Source organism: Aspergillus campestris (genome assembly GCF_002847485.1).
Source record: "Aspergillus campestris IBT 28561 chromosome Unknown P168scaffold_12, whole genome shotgun sequence".
Taxonomy (NCBI): domain Eukaryota; kingdom Fungi; phylum Ascomycota; class Eurotiomycetes; order Eurotiales; family Aspergillaceae; genus Aspergillus; species Aspergillus campestris.
This window is the reverse complement of record NW_020194347.1, coordinates 543,361-558,026: the sequence shown is the minus strand read 5'-3', so window position 1 is coordinate 558,026 and position 14,666 is coordinate 543,361. Positions and strand designations below refer to the sequence as shown.

Genomic DNA, 14,666 nt, shown 5'->3' with positions numbered 1-14,666 from the left:
AATGCATCATTCGAGAGGGATTTTGCATGGGAGGGAAATATGTGGCCGTCAGTGACATCCCAAGCCCTAACCCGGCGTCGCCTTAGCTACATTTAGAAATACGAAACACGGTCCTATCCAACACACATCATAGTGTTAGATTACCAATATCAGCCTCATCTTTTTTTTCTATAAAAGGAAGACTTCCTACGGGAACATGCACAGCCATTCCCGCCATCTAACCGAATACGTGCGGCTGACGTGGGCCCACGTACAAGACTATGCCATCCACCCTCTCACGAACTGACCAATCAATCTCCATGATCATCACTAGGAAGTCCTCCTACCGCTAAGCGTCAGCCCAAGATACACAGCCTGGGTGACATTTAAAAGCACATTCTTCTTCTTCCTTCAACACAGCATCCAACACCAGCAGCCAACATGCCCAAAGACTGGGAATACATGTCCGACGTCGACGCCTGGGCCCGCGACGGGCTCATGACACCCGACATCATCCTCGAGCGCCTCACCGACTGCATGCGCGGCGACTGCGACAGCATTAGCATAAGCGATATCATAATGCACCACTTCAACCGCTACGCCGACACCACCACCGAACCGAACATCCTCCCGCAGTCGGCCCTCCCAGTGTTCTTCGCAGTCTCAGACTCCCCACTCACACTCTTCCCCGACGTCACCCCAATCCTGTACCGCAGCCTATTGTACGCCGCGGGGATCCCCTTCCACAACTTCCTACTAGGCCCGCCGGACGCGCCTCCCCCCCAGCTAACACTAGCGCAGTTCCGGCGCGCACTGGGCTGGCTTCTCCCAAATGGCAAGTACCTGGTGTACCCCATGGGCAGCCGCTACCGGGCGCGCACGCCAGCCGACGAGCGACGGGTTCTCTTCCAGAGTCTAGCGCGGGGGACGGACGGGAAGAGGCTGCCCCACGACGAGGACGGGGCCCGGCGGCGCGCGACGCAGCGCGCCTTCGAACTCCCCTGGTGGCGCAAGAGCGAGCTGTACTATGCGGAGTGTAACCGCGACGACGAGGGCGACGAGATGTTCCACCATCTGCTCGAGGTCCTCGGCTTCTGTATGCCCTGGGATTGGGACGACTATGTCCCTTTTGCGCAGCCCGTTATGGAGAAGTTCGTCCCGTTGGCGCATGAGCTGCATGGGGATGAGGTGCGGCTGCACCATTTGAGTATTGATCGTGCGGATTTTCGAGCGCTGGCGCGGTGGTTGGTCTTTTCGCACGTGAAGCTGGCAGGTATCAGGGAGGAGGAGCGACTGGGTGGGCTCGATGAGGTGGCGGAGTGTGTCGTGCGGACGTTCTGTCGCGATGCGAGGGCTGGCGTGACGTATGAGATGTTCGAGGACGGTTGCGCGATGCTTGTGAGTTTGGGCTGGTTTGTTCCGTTTGTTTGTTTAGGTCTGGTTGGCTGATTCTGGATATTGTAATTGTATAGCCTACCGTTTTCTACGCCTTGGACCGCGTTCTGTTGGACGTGGTGGCGGACTCCCATGATCACGATTTTCCGCGGCGGGTCGTTCCCCATTTTGGACGCATCTTGACGGCCCCGATGTTCGGCTTGCTGACTATGATGCTCTTGCGCGACATGTATTTCGGCCGCTTCACCCTGCGCGACGAGTATAGCTGGGATGTCAACCAGATGGAGGGCCTGGATGCCACCGGCTTAGAGCGCATGATACGGCAGGAACCCCGTCAGGGCGTTTTCCTCGTGTCCGGGACGGATCCGTTAACGGGCGACAAGGTCGTGTTTGGGGCGTTTGTGCTTGACCCTGTTGAGGATGGTAGAGCGATCACTCCGGCGCAGGAACCGTACGGCAATGAGCCCGTGGAGAAAAATACTCTGCTGTTTCAGTTGTCGCCTGTGGCCCGGCGGTTTGACGGGATTGTGGGCCGTCCGGGTTGGAACATCCGTGACGAGGATTTGGTATTTGGGGAGCCGGGGCATGGCGCTGCACTGGTGCTTGACGAGTGTCTTTCAATGGGGGTATTTACACAGGACGTGGGGGACGACGATCAGGAGGTTTATCGGACTGTGCCGTGGGGCCCGAGGCAGGTGACGTGGGATGTCGAAAGCATTGAGATATGGGTCGATCGAGACGGCCATGACCCTGAGGATCTTGACGATCTGGAGTAAGGTGTTGATGTATATACCGGTGATATCAGTCAGTTGAAGTCTTCCACAGTGTCGGTCGGCTTTTTGGTGCAGTGGCTGTTGTATACTAAGGACGATATATGTATAGTGTTGTATTGATATAAGATTACTTACGAGGCCCAAGGGTGTCGTTCTATGAGTCGTAATACCTGCAGCATGTAGTTTCTATCGAAAATACCTGATGGTATCATGCGTATCCCTTCATTGCAAAAGCGCGATCCCTGGCCGAGTCGACTTATATACACTGAACGAAGCCAGTCATTTGAAATAGCTAGAACATCCGTAAGAATCTGCACGATTTAACTCTGGTATCATAAATCCCGTATATATATATTTTATACAAACCAACTATATCCCTGACCACGCACTTGTAATCCCATTCAGCCCCTCGCAGAACCTACCAACCACTCACATCCTGCCAACAGTCAGTACCCAATCGAACAAGAAAAAGTAAACTCAGAATAGACTCACAACACAGTCACCGAAAAGTCCCCCTCGATTTGCACATTCAAATTCACTTCCCTTTCCTCGGGAAACCCGAATCCGAACTCGAGCAGATAATCGCCGGGGTTCAGACCTTGCTTCTCCCGGTACTCTAACAACTCTTCTAACGTTAATGTTCGTTCCTCCTCCTCTTCCTTTCCATCCTCTTTGTCTGTCTCCTTTTCTTTCCCCTCTTCGGTAGCGCCTCCTTCGTCTGGTGGCGCGGATTCCGTCCCGGGTGGCTGTTCCGGTTCCGTTTGATCCCTGTCGATCTTGCATTCGATACATCGGCATGACGGGTCTACATGAGAGCCTTCTGGTGTTGGCTCCTCAGCGGTATCCGTTTTGTCTGATGGTGCATCATGCTGTGGCGTAGGGTGGCGGGGACATTGTGCCGGCTGTGTGGTGGAAGAGGACTGCTGACATTTGCATTCCCGTGTTGTATCTTCCGATGAAAATTCCTCGGCGCTCGACGTATCTCGTATATTAAGCTTGCGTGTCTGCTCATGTAGTTCGTCCAGCGAGCGGGCCATGGCGTTGCGCTTATCGACCAGGCGTCGACGTCATAGGTGATTGATACAATCGGCTGAGTCCACGGGATGCTGCCAGTATAGGTCTTTGGATGGGTTGACTAGTGTGATATAAGTGTAAATAGATATACAACTAAAAAAGTAACAGTATACTAAGAATGATGCCAGATGTTCTGTCAAATGGAAGGTTTGATGAAGATGTCAGGAATGCGTCGATAAGGCGGCAGAATGTCTGTTGTGATGGTTGCAGCTGGCTGGCCGCCTTGTCTTTTCACGTTTCATTGGTTGGAGGTGACTGAGATGTGGGGCTTCCGCAAACGGAAATATGTAGCCTGGGGTGTCTATATCATGTCTACAACGCAGACATGGGATTAATTGAATATTATTCGTACCATGATCGCCCTCAGATTACTTCTAGTATGTCTGTGGAATGCAGATCCCAGCTACACTGACAATGATAAACATGTTGTGAGGCCCACAATAGATCACAATAGGCACCGGGTCGAGTATATATATTGCCGAGGCTACTTCAACCCTCTTCAATGAAGGGAAACAGCCATGGTAGGTAGTATACAGGAGACAAGTAAGACCTTATATACACACACAAAGCACAGCACCTCCACCGACCAGCCCAAGATACCACTAAAACAATCCAATAGTAATATCACCCTGAATCACGGCATGCAGTTCCAACGACACATCAGCCCTCAAGTCGAGATTGATCCGCACGTTGAGACTGGACTCCTTGGCCTTGGGCTTCTTGTTGCCTGCTTTGGGGGACGTGACGCCGCGATCGCCCCAGGGGCCGACGGGCAAGGGTCCGATGTCGTCGTCGGCGCTCTCATCGCCGCCCTCACCGCCGGTGTCGGCCGCTTGGCTGCAATCACCGGGTTAGTCTGCTTCTTGGACAGGTGATGGGGGATAAGGTAAAAGTGGATGATACGTACTTGGGATCTTTGACGGTCGTGGAATCGGGCATTGTGTAGGTTGACTGGGAGTCGGAGGGGGTGCGGGTGAAGGGGGAGTTGGGAGTCTGTGGTGTGTGCTGGGTGCGGTGCGGTGCGGTGCGAGCGCAGTCCGCTTGTAGATATAGGTAGGGTCGAATCGAAAAGAAGATAGTATATGATTCACAGAGTCCCGAGACAGCCGCAACGTCACCTTCCGCGTTGGTCCATCTCCAAGCAACCGGTGTGGTAAGTCGTATCTCCGCGCAGCCCTAACCGAACGCGGAATGCCACCTAGCTGTCACGCCAGGGTGGGTATTAAATGGTGACAGTCCGCCCAGTGTTGAGAAAGCTCGTGGTGTCAATGATCCATCCATTTTTCTTTCACACCCCATACGAACCGTGGTACGCACAACACCGCCAAAATGGTTATCGGAGTCGCCATGATGTCAGCCATGATCCCGACAATCTACGGCTTGAACGAAGCGAGTCGCGGCGCGCAGGACTCGGAGCAGAAGCGCAAGGACAATGTTCGCAAGACGCCTTTCCACATCCAGTCCACTTGCGACCTCTTGGCGGGGGAGGAGGACGAACGGGCCCAGGTTCACAATGCACGGCTGTATCTTGGCTCGGACCATAAGGTTTCACTGCCCGGTCCACATTGCTAGCTAGATTGCTTGCTAGCTACTTAGCTAGCTGCCCAGCTAACGCTGTCCGGGTAGATGTACGTCACGAAGCGACCGTCCCCGTCTATGACCCCATTCAATGGCCATTTCTTCAAAAATCCGGACTTCGAAGACGACAATCTGGCTGGGTTAGTGACAGCCAGTAACGAGCAGCCCCCGCAGGTGCGGTGGGTATATGTGGATGTGCAGACAAGAGAGCTGAAATGGGGGGGCCGCGAGGAGCGTGAGGCGAATTTGAGCGGGCCGTTTGATCTGGCGCCCGACGACGATGAGTCGATCATACTGGACGAGAGCTTCAAGTGGATCGCAATTCGGGTGAGCGACTCAGAGCCCCACATGCAGGAGGAGGGACCGGACGATGAGGTGGTCTTAGGGCTATGGAGGGTGTATTATTACGGCGAAGATGGCCTGGGTCTGGGGAAGCCGGTGGATAAGGGCAAACTGGCGATCGTGTTGCGGAAGACGTCGGTGGATTCTTGAGACCATTCTTGCTTGTTCGGAAGTTTGTCGCGTGCTCTTCAGAGAGATATCATCCTGGGCTGGGATCGGTTTTCATAACTAGGACGGGCATCATAGATTGTCTCATGCACGATTACCGAATCAAGACATGACACGACAGCAATCCTCTCCGTTCGCCGTGCCCGTGACACATTTTTTACCAAAATAACATCCTGTTTCTGTAGACTGGAACCTTCTGTGCGACTAGTCCCCTGTTCAACTACTTCGTCAGACCGGCGTAGACGGTGCACCCCAGCCGAAATGAATCCCGCGCTCGTGTCGTGCCTGTTTCATCCAACTCCAGCACATGAAATTAGTCCCCGTGGTCGATTTTTGTTCATTGAACGACCACAGATTGGTCATTTTTCGGGGCTCGGGCTTTGATGGTGCCGGTCCATGGATCTCCGTGATGCTGGAAGTCAAAGTTGCCCTTGAGACCGTAAGCCCTAACCCGCTTGGGACGTGGCGCCAGCTATCTCATGCCTCAAACAAAGCATCGACCCGGTCAGTCGGTTCGTTTGTCAAGCTTGGTCAGCGCAGCTGTCCGTGCAGCTTGGTCAGGAATGAAACAAAGAAGGCTGGCATGTGTAGTTAGAAATAAATACTCGGGTCGATCATACGTAGATCATCCTGCTCCCGATCAACTTCCAACCACCAACGTCGCGTGTTAACTCACCATGTCCACCGACAAGAAGAACATCATCATCGTAGGAGGCTCCTACGGGGGCATATCCAGCGCCCACCATATCCTCAAACACACCGTTCCCCAACTCCCCGACAAAACAACCTACCAGGTCATCCTCGTCAGCCCGTCCACCGAGGTCGTCAACCGCCCAGCCTGCCCGCGAGCCCTAATATCAGACGACATGTTCCCCCAAGACAAGCTCTTCGTTTCCATCCCCAAATCCTTCTCCCAGTACCCATCAGAGAACTTCCTCTTCCTCCACGGCACAGCCACAAACCTAGACCACACAAACCGCCAGATAACCATCTCCCTCGCCACAAACGAAACCAACACCCTCACCTACCACGCCCTCATCCTCGCAACAGGCGCCTCAACCCCATCCCCCCTCCTAGGCCTCACAAAAGACACCACCTTCCTCCGCCAAAGCTGGACCGCCCTCCGACAAGCGCTCCCCCACACCAAAACGATCCTCATCGCCGGCGGCGGGCCCGCAGGCGTCGAAACAGCCGGCGAACTAAGCGAGCACCTCAACGGCCGCTCCTCCTCCCCATCCACCGCCAAAGTGCGCATCACGCTCGTCACATCCGGCCCGCGTCTGCTGCCCCAGCTCCGGCCGTCCCTCGCCGCGCGTGCGCAGTCCCTCCTTTCTAAACTCGGCGTTACCGTCTTGACGAACACGCGCGTGGTGTCTATTGACCCCCCCGCCGCCGGCGCAGCAGACACACACCTCACGGTGCCGACGACAGTTACGCTCGACGACGGCCGCACCATCACGGCCGACCTGTACATTCCCGCGACAGGGACAACTCCCAACACAGGCTTTCTAGACGCGTCACTGCTCAACGCCGACGACAAACGGGTCGAAACCAACCCCTCAACGCTCCGTGTGGATCGGACCGGCGCAAGGGTCTACGCCATAGGCGACTGCTCGACGTATGCGCGGCCGGCGGTGCACAACATCGTCGCTGCAGTTCCAGTATTGGGGGCGAATGTGCGGCGCGATCTGCTGATCGCTTGTGGGAAGGATGAAAGCACGGTTGGGGGAGATAAGATCTTCAAGGAGGATATGCGCGAGGGTCAGCTGGTGCCGATTGGGAAGAGTAAGGGTGTGGGCGCGTTGATGGGGTATAAGATTCCTGGGTTTGTGGTGTGGTTGATGAAGGGGAGGGATTATTGGATGTGGATGGTGGGGGGGATTTGGAGTGGGAAGCAGTGGGCTTGACCTTACTCTTCTTGATGTTATTCTTTTTTTTAATTCCTTTATTTAGCTTTTTTTTTTCTATTGTTTTTTGTCTTTCTTGTTGTTATTCTGGTTGATCTTGTGCTTTGTGTTGATTCAGGTGAGATATAGTAATAGGTAATAAGCTAGGGCTGTCTTGATATAATCGCTCTTCATCCATCAACACTCCTGGGTTACTAATATAATTGTAAGTATGAGTGTGATCAAGCAGAACCCTCAAAAAACCCCCCAATAACATCCCCCAACCCCGTCCTCCCCCTCTGCACCCTCTTCTCCGCATCAGGATTACCTTGAGCCATCACACCCCCAGGAAGAAACCCCACCGTCATCTCCACAAACGGTCCAACCAGCGCGGGGGGTAGAAACTGTCCAAAGAACGCAGGGAGGTCTTGCTTCTCCACAGGACGGACGGCTACATCTTTGCCAGTGGCGTCTTTGAATGCGCGCTGAACGTCGAGGACACTATATGGTTTTGGGCCGTGCAGTTCAAAGATGTATGGGCTTTCTGGGAGAGTTGGGGTGAGGAGGTGAGCTGCGCATGCTGAGCCGATGTCTTTGATGGCGACCTGTTGGAGTTAGACATGACTGCCCTAGGGGATGGCCCCAGGAATGGAATCATAAAATCATGATATAAGATGACAATAAGGGGGAGGATAGTACACACCATAGGAACCTCATACTCCAGCGGGGTAATAACCGACTCGAAATACGGGTTCTCTTGATCCTTGACAGAACTAACTCCCCCCGCCCAATTCTCCATGAAATACGCTGCGCGCACGATGACCACTTCCGGTGCTGCATCTTGTAGGATTTCCTCTGCGATGTGGTTGGTTCGGATTTCGCCCTGTCATCATTAGATTCGTTTTCTTTCTCCTTCCATATATTCAATATTATATATCAGTAACTAAATAAACCTACCGTCCCCGACTCAAATTCCGCCCCCATACTCGACAACAACACAACCCTCCTCACCGAACTTCTTTCAATAGCGGCCCTAGTATTCTCCGACGCCTCCCTCGCCCACTGGAAAATATCATCTACGTCATGGCGCGGGGGCGTCATGACGAAGAGGGCGTCTGTGCCCGCCAAATCTAGGGTGTTCGCATCGCGGATGTCGCCGTGGGTGGCGTGGAAGGCTGGGTGGGAGGTGAACTCGGGTGGGGCGCGGGTGGGATCGCGGTAGAGGCCGCGGATGTGGAGGTTGGTGTTGGTGGGGGTGGAGAGGAGGGAGCGGATGGTTGCTTGGGCGGTTTTGGAGGAGGCGGGGAGGATGGTGATTTGCATTTTGTATACTATGTATCTTGTGATGGGGTTAGGTAGATAGTAGGTCTACTGGAGATAATTTGGAAGGATATGATGAGGTTTCTTCTGCTTTATATCTGGAATACGAGGTAAACCCTTACTTCGTGGAGTGGCTTGATCACGTGGAATTACTTATTGAATATTATATAAACCATATAATTTACGATATATAGTTCTGTGAAGCGGCTCTATAGGAATCAACAGAGAAGATTTAAATATTCTGATGTTATTCTCTCCAGCGTCTGGAGCCTTTCTCTAGATAACAATCAATATATACACATACCAACAAGCTTGTATAATGATACTTCAACCTCTTCTGTATAGATATATGTAGACAGTGTCATAGACTAATTCTCTCATGTACAACCAGGGTATTTTAAATTTGCATATATATATAGACCCACAAAATATGCTCATGTCCGTCATCGTTTGGACCCACCACCATAGGTGATCCTGCCTTCACCATCCCTCTGAAACCCATTCACTTGGGTGATTCCATTCTTCCCATAACTCATATCCGAGGCCTGTACTTGTGGTGTCTGCATTTCTTGGTTTCTGAGGATCGCCGTATCCTCTTTCAGTAAGGCTTGCCTCATGCCTTGAAATTTCTATATAATAAGCAAATGGATCAGGTCAGAGTAAATCTAGAATAGCTTACAATCTTCCCAAACTGGTGCATATGGTACGCAGCTTGGGCACTCTGTATCCCACCCACGGGGTTTTGCAGGGGTGTGGCCGTACCAGCGGCTGAGCCCACACTTCCTAGAATTTGGGATGCACCGTCAAACATGTCATAGAGGTTTGTGGGCATGTTCTATGTTGGTAGCAACTATCTGCGCGGCCGGAGGTTCAAGATATAGGTAATGTGATTCAGATACCTGTTACTCTTGATCCAGTCAGGGGCAGGCCTTCTCTGATACACAGCACCCTAACCAGAATGTAATCAAGCGTTCAACATACTCAGCACGTTGGCCGTGTCAAAACACTATCTTGATTTTATCGTCATTCATCCGCACAGCCGCTGGACATTTTCACTGAAAATGGGTCTATCGGATATGATGAGTTGTTCTACTGGGTACCGGTGATATGGGAAGTATACCTCTTGTACTCGATCGAAGACCCTGATATGAAATGGTCTCCGAGGGCGGCATGCGGGATCGTATTCGTCGCATCACAATGGGTGTAAAGACCGCAGTCCTCATATACAGGTGTAATGGCCGTGAGGGGAATTGATTGTTAACTAGAGGGACGTGGTAGAGTAGTTTGAAGACTATGATGACGAGATCTCTTCTCCTTTATATCTGGGAATATGAGGTAAACCCTTACTTCGTGCAGTGGCATGAACATGTGTAATTACCTATTAAATAATATACAGAGTAAATCATTCTATACTATATATAGCCCGGCATGTCTCCTGCATTGGACCCCTAAGAAAAGGAGACTGCCATGTTCTGATGTATGATTTCTATGCATCTGGCAGCCATAAGAGAGAATTTTCCCTGATAAAAACTGGGTATATACTCAAGCCAATCGAAAATAGAAGGCGTGTACAGTGACAATTCCGCCTCTTCTTCTTGTACAAAGAAATGTATACAAAGCCACGAACTTATGATCTCACACTGTGCAGTGCGGTTATATAATTTTGCGCATATATATAACCCCCCCACAGACATGCGCTCATGGATCTGTTCACTGTTTGGAACCATCATAATACATCCTGCCATCTTTATCCAGATGATACCCGTTCTCTTTGGTATAGCCATTCTTTCCATAGGTCATTTCCGACGCCCGCACTTGATCAGTCTGCATTTCCCGGTGTCTCTGGTTTGCCGCGTCCTCATTCAATACGGCTTGCTTCATGCCCGAACGATACTATATGGCAATAAATAGACAAAGTTAGCAAGATGGGTTCTCGCAACAGAAAGAGAGCAAGTCTGAGAAAACTTACACTATCCTGATACTGGCGCTTACTGTACGCCGCCTGAGCATTCTGTATCCCACCCATGGGGTTTGGCATGGGCAGGGTGGCACCGGCGACCGTGCCCACGTTGGCCAGGTGCCAGGATGCATGGTCATGCTTGTTGTAGGTGTTTTTGGGCATGTTTGATTGCTGTAGCAATTGTACCCAAAGACAGAAGTTCAAACAGATAGGTAACCTTATTGATATCTCCAGATAATCACTCTAATCCAACCCACTCTGACACAGGCAGAGGCAGGCTCCTTTTATACGTACCACCCAAGCCCAACATCTTGGCTGTCTCAAAGCACTGACCCGATATCCCAGCCTGATCCTCACGGTCGCTAGTTTTTCAGCTGCAACTGAATCAATTGGCTGTGATGAGGTGTTCTAACAGGGATAAGTGTCAGCTGAGAAGATACGAATATTGTGGCTCCGCTAGATGCCCTGCGATTTTTCTTCTATTGGGTGCCTGCCAGGGTGATCTGGAAAGGGGCTCTTTCGAGGACGCCCATATGGCTTGGTTCCAGCGCTGTACTGGGATAGTATTCGTCGCACCATAGTGGTTGAAAGAGCCACAGCCCTCGTACACAAGCAAGAAGATAGCTAAGAAAAAGAATTAAACAAATTATACGTGTTGAATTGATTGGTATTTAGGGTGGCCTCGGAGTCCTGAAGCGATATAGGTCCTTCGGGGCCCCGTGCTTCTGGATAGGAAAATCAGATGTGATTTCAGGGTGTGTCACCGAGTCTAAAAGTAAGAAACCTCACATGATTATATATAATGATATAATAAATAAGAAGCCAATTCTCCTGAACAGGGTCATTTCATCGAACTGTTGAATTAGAGATTGCTAGTCAGGTTAGATTGGATTCCGTGTATAGGGCAGTCTGGCCGGGACGGCCCGTGACGCAGGCTCTTGCTGATTCGGACCAGTGCGTATAGCTGAAAATATCAAAAACGTCTTCCTGCTCTATCGGGTGTCTGCCTGGGCTCCTCTCACTCGAACCCCTGTCACACTATCTAGGTAGTCATGACAAGATCGTGCCAATAGGAAAGGGAGGCTTATTTGTAAATGAGCAAGAAGAAATTGGGATGAAGACCGGATATGGCAGGATAGTGGCAGAGTAGTAATTTACACTACTGATTACTGCGTAGAGGATCTAACCAATGCGCCATGGTAGACAGTACTCCGATCTGACATTGACTACTTGCTGCTCCATCGTCTCTGCTGGAGTCTACTGCGTGAGGTCTGAGGGACGTGGGACGAACGACGGAGTGTCTGTTTGGTTCTCCGCATATGGAGGGTAAAAGCCAGCTAGCTCCTTCTCGTCACTGGGCAGAGTATATTTTTATGCTTGTTACGAATCTCCGAGGACAATCGTTTTGTCCGTCGCCTAATCTCCTTGATCCACGTAGTCCCCGACATCTGCCATGTCTCCGCAGAGACCGCCCGTTTGGGTACAGCCCCAAGCCACAGATCATATAGTACTTACCTGCACAGGTAAACATAACCAACTTCCGTAAACATTACATCAAATGTAGAACTTGACTGGCTAATAGTTCTTGTCACCCGAGGTCTTTCGATAACTATAAGAATGACGTTTGAAAATGGCCAAAGTCGTTGACGTTATTGATTTCTACGTGTTGATTCTTGGCTGATTGAGCTTCCGTCCTTGGACCTCTACAAAAATAAGGTAAGGTTTCAACCAGAGGATATTATTCAGTTTCATAAGAATATATCATATCTAGCACGGTAGGTGCAGTAGATGGAGGATATCGTTGGATGTGTGTGGGTGGATTGCCGGGGCGTGGGTGAAATCTTACACATATTATATTTTATTCTACTATTACAAGAGAGGGATCTGGTATTGTCATGGGAGTTTCGCCATGATAGTTGATGTGCATAATGCAGGAATATCAATCCCAACAAACCAGAACCAAGCTCAATCACGGCACGGCCTTACTCGCCTTAACATCCACCCTCTCCACCTCCTCTCCCCCTCCCTCCCCATCCTCTTCCCTCTCTCCCTCTACAGCCCCCTCCCTATAAACAGACAACGCCTTGTTCCGAACAGCCTCAACATCAAAAGCCGCCCTACTCTCAAACAGCGTCTCCATCTCCTCCAAACTCCTCCCCTTCGTCTCCTTCGCAAAGAAAAACACCATAACAGCCATGATCACATCCAACACCGCATAAAACGTAAACGTGTAGCTGCCCCACGAGGCAATCATATACGGCGTCACCAGCGAAAACAAAAAGTTAAACAGCCACTGCGTCGACACCGCCACCGACGTGCCGACCTCGCGGATCCGCGACGGGAAGATCTCCGCCGTGTATGGCCACGGGAGCGGGCCCCATGAGAATTGGTAGACGGAGTTCGTGAGGAAGATCATGGCGACTGTGCCGATCCCTGCGGAGGTGGTCTCGCCTTGGGGCTTGGGGGTTGTTTCGGTCACGACGTTGACGATGATGAAGCAGGTCGCCATTAGGAGGGCGGAGATCCAAAGGGTAGGCTTGCGGCCCCACTTCTCGGAGAAGAAGAGGATGTAGATCCCGACCATGACAAACTTCTCTGCGCCGAAGAGGCCCGTGATGAGCAGGGACTGGTTCGTGTCGTCGCCGACGATGAGCTTGAAGAATTGCGGGCCGAAGTACGCGAGCGCTGTCATGCCTGTGCATTGCTGGCCGAGGAAGATCCCGAAGACGAGGACTAGCCGGTAGATGTTGGATTTCTCGAGGAGCTCGCGCTTGCGGAGGCCTTCTGTCGCGCGGAGCTCTTCCGCGAGGCCGACGCGGATTTCGTTGAACTCGGCTTTGACGGCGTCGCCTGTTTTGTTAGCATGGACTGCGTTGCTCGGGTAGGAAAGAAGGAAATACCATCGTCCGCGCGCATCCAGGTCAAACTCGCCCACGCCTCATCATACCGCTCTTTCTTGACCAGCCATCGCACGCTCTCCGGCTGGGTGATCAGTCCCAACCCCAGCACCGCAGCCGGCACTAGCTGCAACCCGACGGGGATCTGCCACTGCTTCGACGACACAGGCAGACCAACCTTAACACCATAATCAATCCAGTAGCTCACCATGACGCCCAGCGCAAACAGCCACTGCATGCCGGAGCCTAGCATACCGCGAATCTCCTTAGGTGCCATCTCAGCATTATAAGCGGGGACGACGGCGGTGCCGGCGCCGAGCCCCAGTCCCGACACCACGCGACCGATGTAGAAGCACACGAGGGAGTGCGAGGGCACGACCTGCAGGATGACACCGACGCAGAAGAGCGTCATGGCGACTTGGACGGTTATCTTACGACCGTAGCGCTCCGAGACGGGGAAGATGCCCAGCGCGGCGATGAAGGCACCGACATTTTGGAGACTGACCATCACGGCGTTGACGGTCGTTTGGTCGCCGTAGCCGAAGTCATTTTGGTAGGATTTGAAGGTGAGGATGCCTCCTGCAACACTCAAGTATTAGCAAGACTTCATCTGGGAGCAGGATAGAGGATAGAGGGGGAGAGACGCACCCACGATGCCGGTATCATATCCGAACAAGAATCCCGCGGTACAAACAAAGAATCCAAAGAAGTAAGCTCGGAAGATCCCGAGCGGAGTCCCTTTCAGTCCCATGGCGAGTGTTTATCCCATCCGATTCAAGGGATGTAATTCCCTCGACAACGCGTCAAACGTATACCCACTCTTCCAAGAAGTTGGACAAGAAATACTTTAAAATCGAGGAAACAAGCACGGCACAGCATTCCTCTTGGCGCGAGCACGGCATGCTAAATCAAAAGCAAAGAGAGACGCCCCATTCCAAACTGTCCATCCACCTGATGCCAACACGGCTCGACTGCTGCGATATGACTGGCTCCGGCAGCACGCAAATGCTGACATCGAGCACGCCATGACCTTAGTCCTTGCGTCGACAGGGGGGGTGAAGGCGTGCGGGGACGGCTACTTTGGGAATAGTCTTGACGCCACGACGGGGATCGGGTGGTCTTGACCGCAGGTTAAACGGAGGTCCAACGGGTGAGGGGTCACGATGATGGATCGTATTGATGGGATCGATTATATGGATGGGGTGGAGAGACAGAGTGGATATCGCGATTAGGCACGGACCCACTATAGCTCTCTCCAGGTCAGGTGATCTCGGTGGTTATACCGAAAATTATA

General features: G+C 52.0%; 9 protein-coding genes across 9 annotated transcripts; 3 read left to right on the top strand and 6 right to left on the bottom strand.

Annotated features, from left to right (window-relative positions):
* The first annotated feature begins 253 nt into the window (after positions 1–253).
* P168DRAFT_59760 (uncharacterized protein) lies at positions 254–2,453 on the top strand. The gene is made up of 3 exons (XM_024842040.1): positions 254–1,377; positions 1,452–2,161; positions 2,283–2,453. Exons 1-2 carry the CDS (start codon positions 421–423, stop codon positions 2,148–2,150), a joined length of 1,656 nt encoding a protein of 551 aa, XP_024689778.1. The 5' UTR covers positions 254–420; the 3' UTR covers positions 2,151–2,161; positions 2,283–2,453.
* P168DRAFT_59764 (uncharacterized protein) lies at positions 2,265–3,296 on the bottom strand. The gene is made up of 2 exons (XM_024842041.1): positions 2,640–3,296; positions 2,265–2,583 (listed from the first exon to the last, which is right to left on the bottom strand). Exons 1-2 carry the CDS (start codon positions 3,182–3,184, stop codon positions 2,577–2,579), a joined length of 552 nt encoding a protein of 183 aa, XP_024689777.1. The 5' UTR covers positions 3,185–3,296; the 3' UTR covers positions 2,265–2,576.
* A 527-nt stretch (positions 3,297–3,823) lies between these two features.
* On the bottom strand, positions 3,824–4,160 carry P168DRAFT_321598 (uncharacterized protein; the record flags this gene model as incomplete). Its single annotated transcript, XM_024840488.1, has 2 exons — positions 3,824–4,058; positions 4,129–4,160. The coding sequence occupies 2 exons, from the start codon at positions 4,158–4,160 to the stop codon at positions 3,824–3,826; spliced, it is 267 nt and encodes an 88-aa protein (XP_024689776.1).
* Positions 4,161–4,550: 390 nt separating this feature from the next.
* On the top strand, positions 4,551–5,291 carry P168DRAFT_284714 (uncharacterized protein; the record flags this gene model as incomplete). Its single annotated transcript, XM_024836147.1, has 2 exons — positions 4,551–4,766; positions 4,848–5,291. The coding sequence occupies 2 exons, from the start codon at positions 4,551–4,553 to the stop codon at positions 5,289–5,291; spliced, it is 660 nt and encodes a 219-aa protein (XP_024689775.1).
* Positions 5,292–5,917: 626 nt separating this feature from the next.
* On the top strand, positions 5,918–7,362 carry P168DRAFT_293021 (NAD(P)/FAD-dependent oxidoreductase). Its single transcript, XM_024837724.1, has one exon. It carries the CDS (start codon positions 5,987–5,989, stop codon positions 7,214–7,216), a length of 1,230 nt encoding a protein of 409 aa, XP_024689774.1. The 5' UTR covers positions 5,918–5,986; the 3' UTR covers positions 7,217–7,362.
* Positions 7,363–7,437: 75 nt separating this feature from the next.
* P168DRAFT_307043 (NAD(P)-binding protein) lies at positions 7,438–8,545 on the bottom strand (the record flags this gene model as incomplete). Its single annotated transcript, XM_024839075.1, has 3 exons — positions 8,153–8,545; positions 7,899–8,078; positions 7,438–7,800 (listed from the first exon to the last, which is right to left on the bottom strand). The coding sequence occupies exons 1-3, from the start codon at positions 8,516–8,518 to the stop codon at positions 7,438–7,440; spliced, it is 909 nt and encodes a 302-aa protein (XP_024689773.1). The 5' UTR covers positions 8,519–8,545.
* A 413-nt stretch (positions 8,546–8,958) lies between these two features.
* Positions 8,959–9,452, bottom strand: P168DRAFT_335205 (uncharacterized protein; the record flags this gene model as incomplete). Its single annotated transcript, XM_024841709.1, has 2 exons — positions 9,195–9,452; positions 8,959–9,144 (listed from the first exon to the last, which is right to left on the bottom strand). The coding sequence occupies exons 1-2, from the start codon at positions 9,345–9,347 to the stop codon at positions 8,959–8,961; spliced, it is 339 nt and encodes a 112-aa protein (XP_024689772.1). The 5' UTR covers positions 9,348–9,452.
* Positions 9,453–10,225: 773 nt separating this feature from the next.
* P168DRAFT_321594 (uncharacterized protein) lies at positions 10,226–10,637 on the bottom strand (the record flags this gene model as incomplete). Its single annotated transcript, XM_024840487.1, has 2 exons — positions 10,226–10,408; positions 10,485–10,637. 2 exons carry the CDS (start codon positions 10,635–10,637, stop codon positions 10,226–10,228), a joined length of 336 nt encoding a protein of 111 aa, XP_024689771.1.
* Positions 10,638–12,444: 1,807 nt separating this feature from the next.
* Positions 12,445–14,562, bottom strand: P168DRAFT_274810 (general substrate transporter; the record flags this gene model as incomplete). The annotated part of the gene is made up of 3 exons (XM_024835450.1): positions 14,021–14,562; positions 13,376–13,951; positions 12,445–13,325 (listed from the first exon to the last, which is right to left on the bottom strand). The coding sequence occupies exons 1-3, from the start codon at positions 14,121–14,123 to the stop codon at positions 12,445–12,447; spliced, it is 1,560 nt and encodes a 519-aa protein (XP_024689770.1). The 5' UTR covers positions 14,124–14,562.
* Positions 14,563–14,666: the final 104 nt, after the last annotated feature.

Bases quoted from the DNA above. Each gene is read 5' to 3' on its own strand.
- P168DRAFT_59764 (XM_024842041.1), bottom strand. From the start codon at position 3,184: ATGGCCCGCTCGCTGGACGAACTACATGAGCAGACACGCAAGCTTAAT.
- P168DRAFT_59760 (XM_024842040.1), top strand. From the start codon at position 421: ATGCCCAAAGACTGGGAATACATGTCCGACGTCGACGCCTGGGCCCGC. The intron at 1,378-1,451 runs GTGAGTTTGGGC...GTAATTGTATAG, and splicing joins AGGACGGTTGCGCGATGCTT to CCTACCGTTTTCTACGCCTT.
- P168DRAFT_293021 (XM_024837724.1), top strand. From the start codon at position 5,987: ATGTCCACCGACAAGAAGAACATCATCATCGTAGGAGGCTCCTACGGG.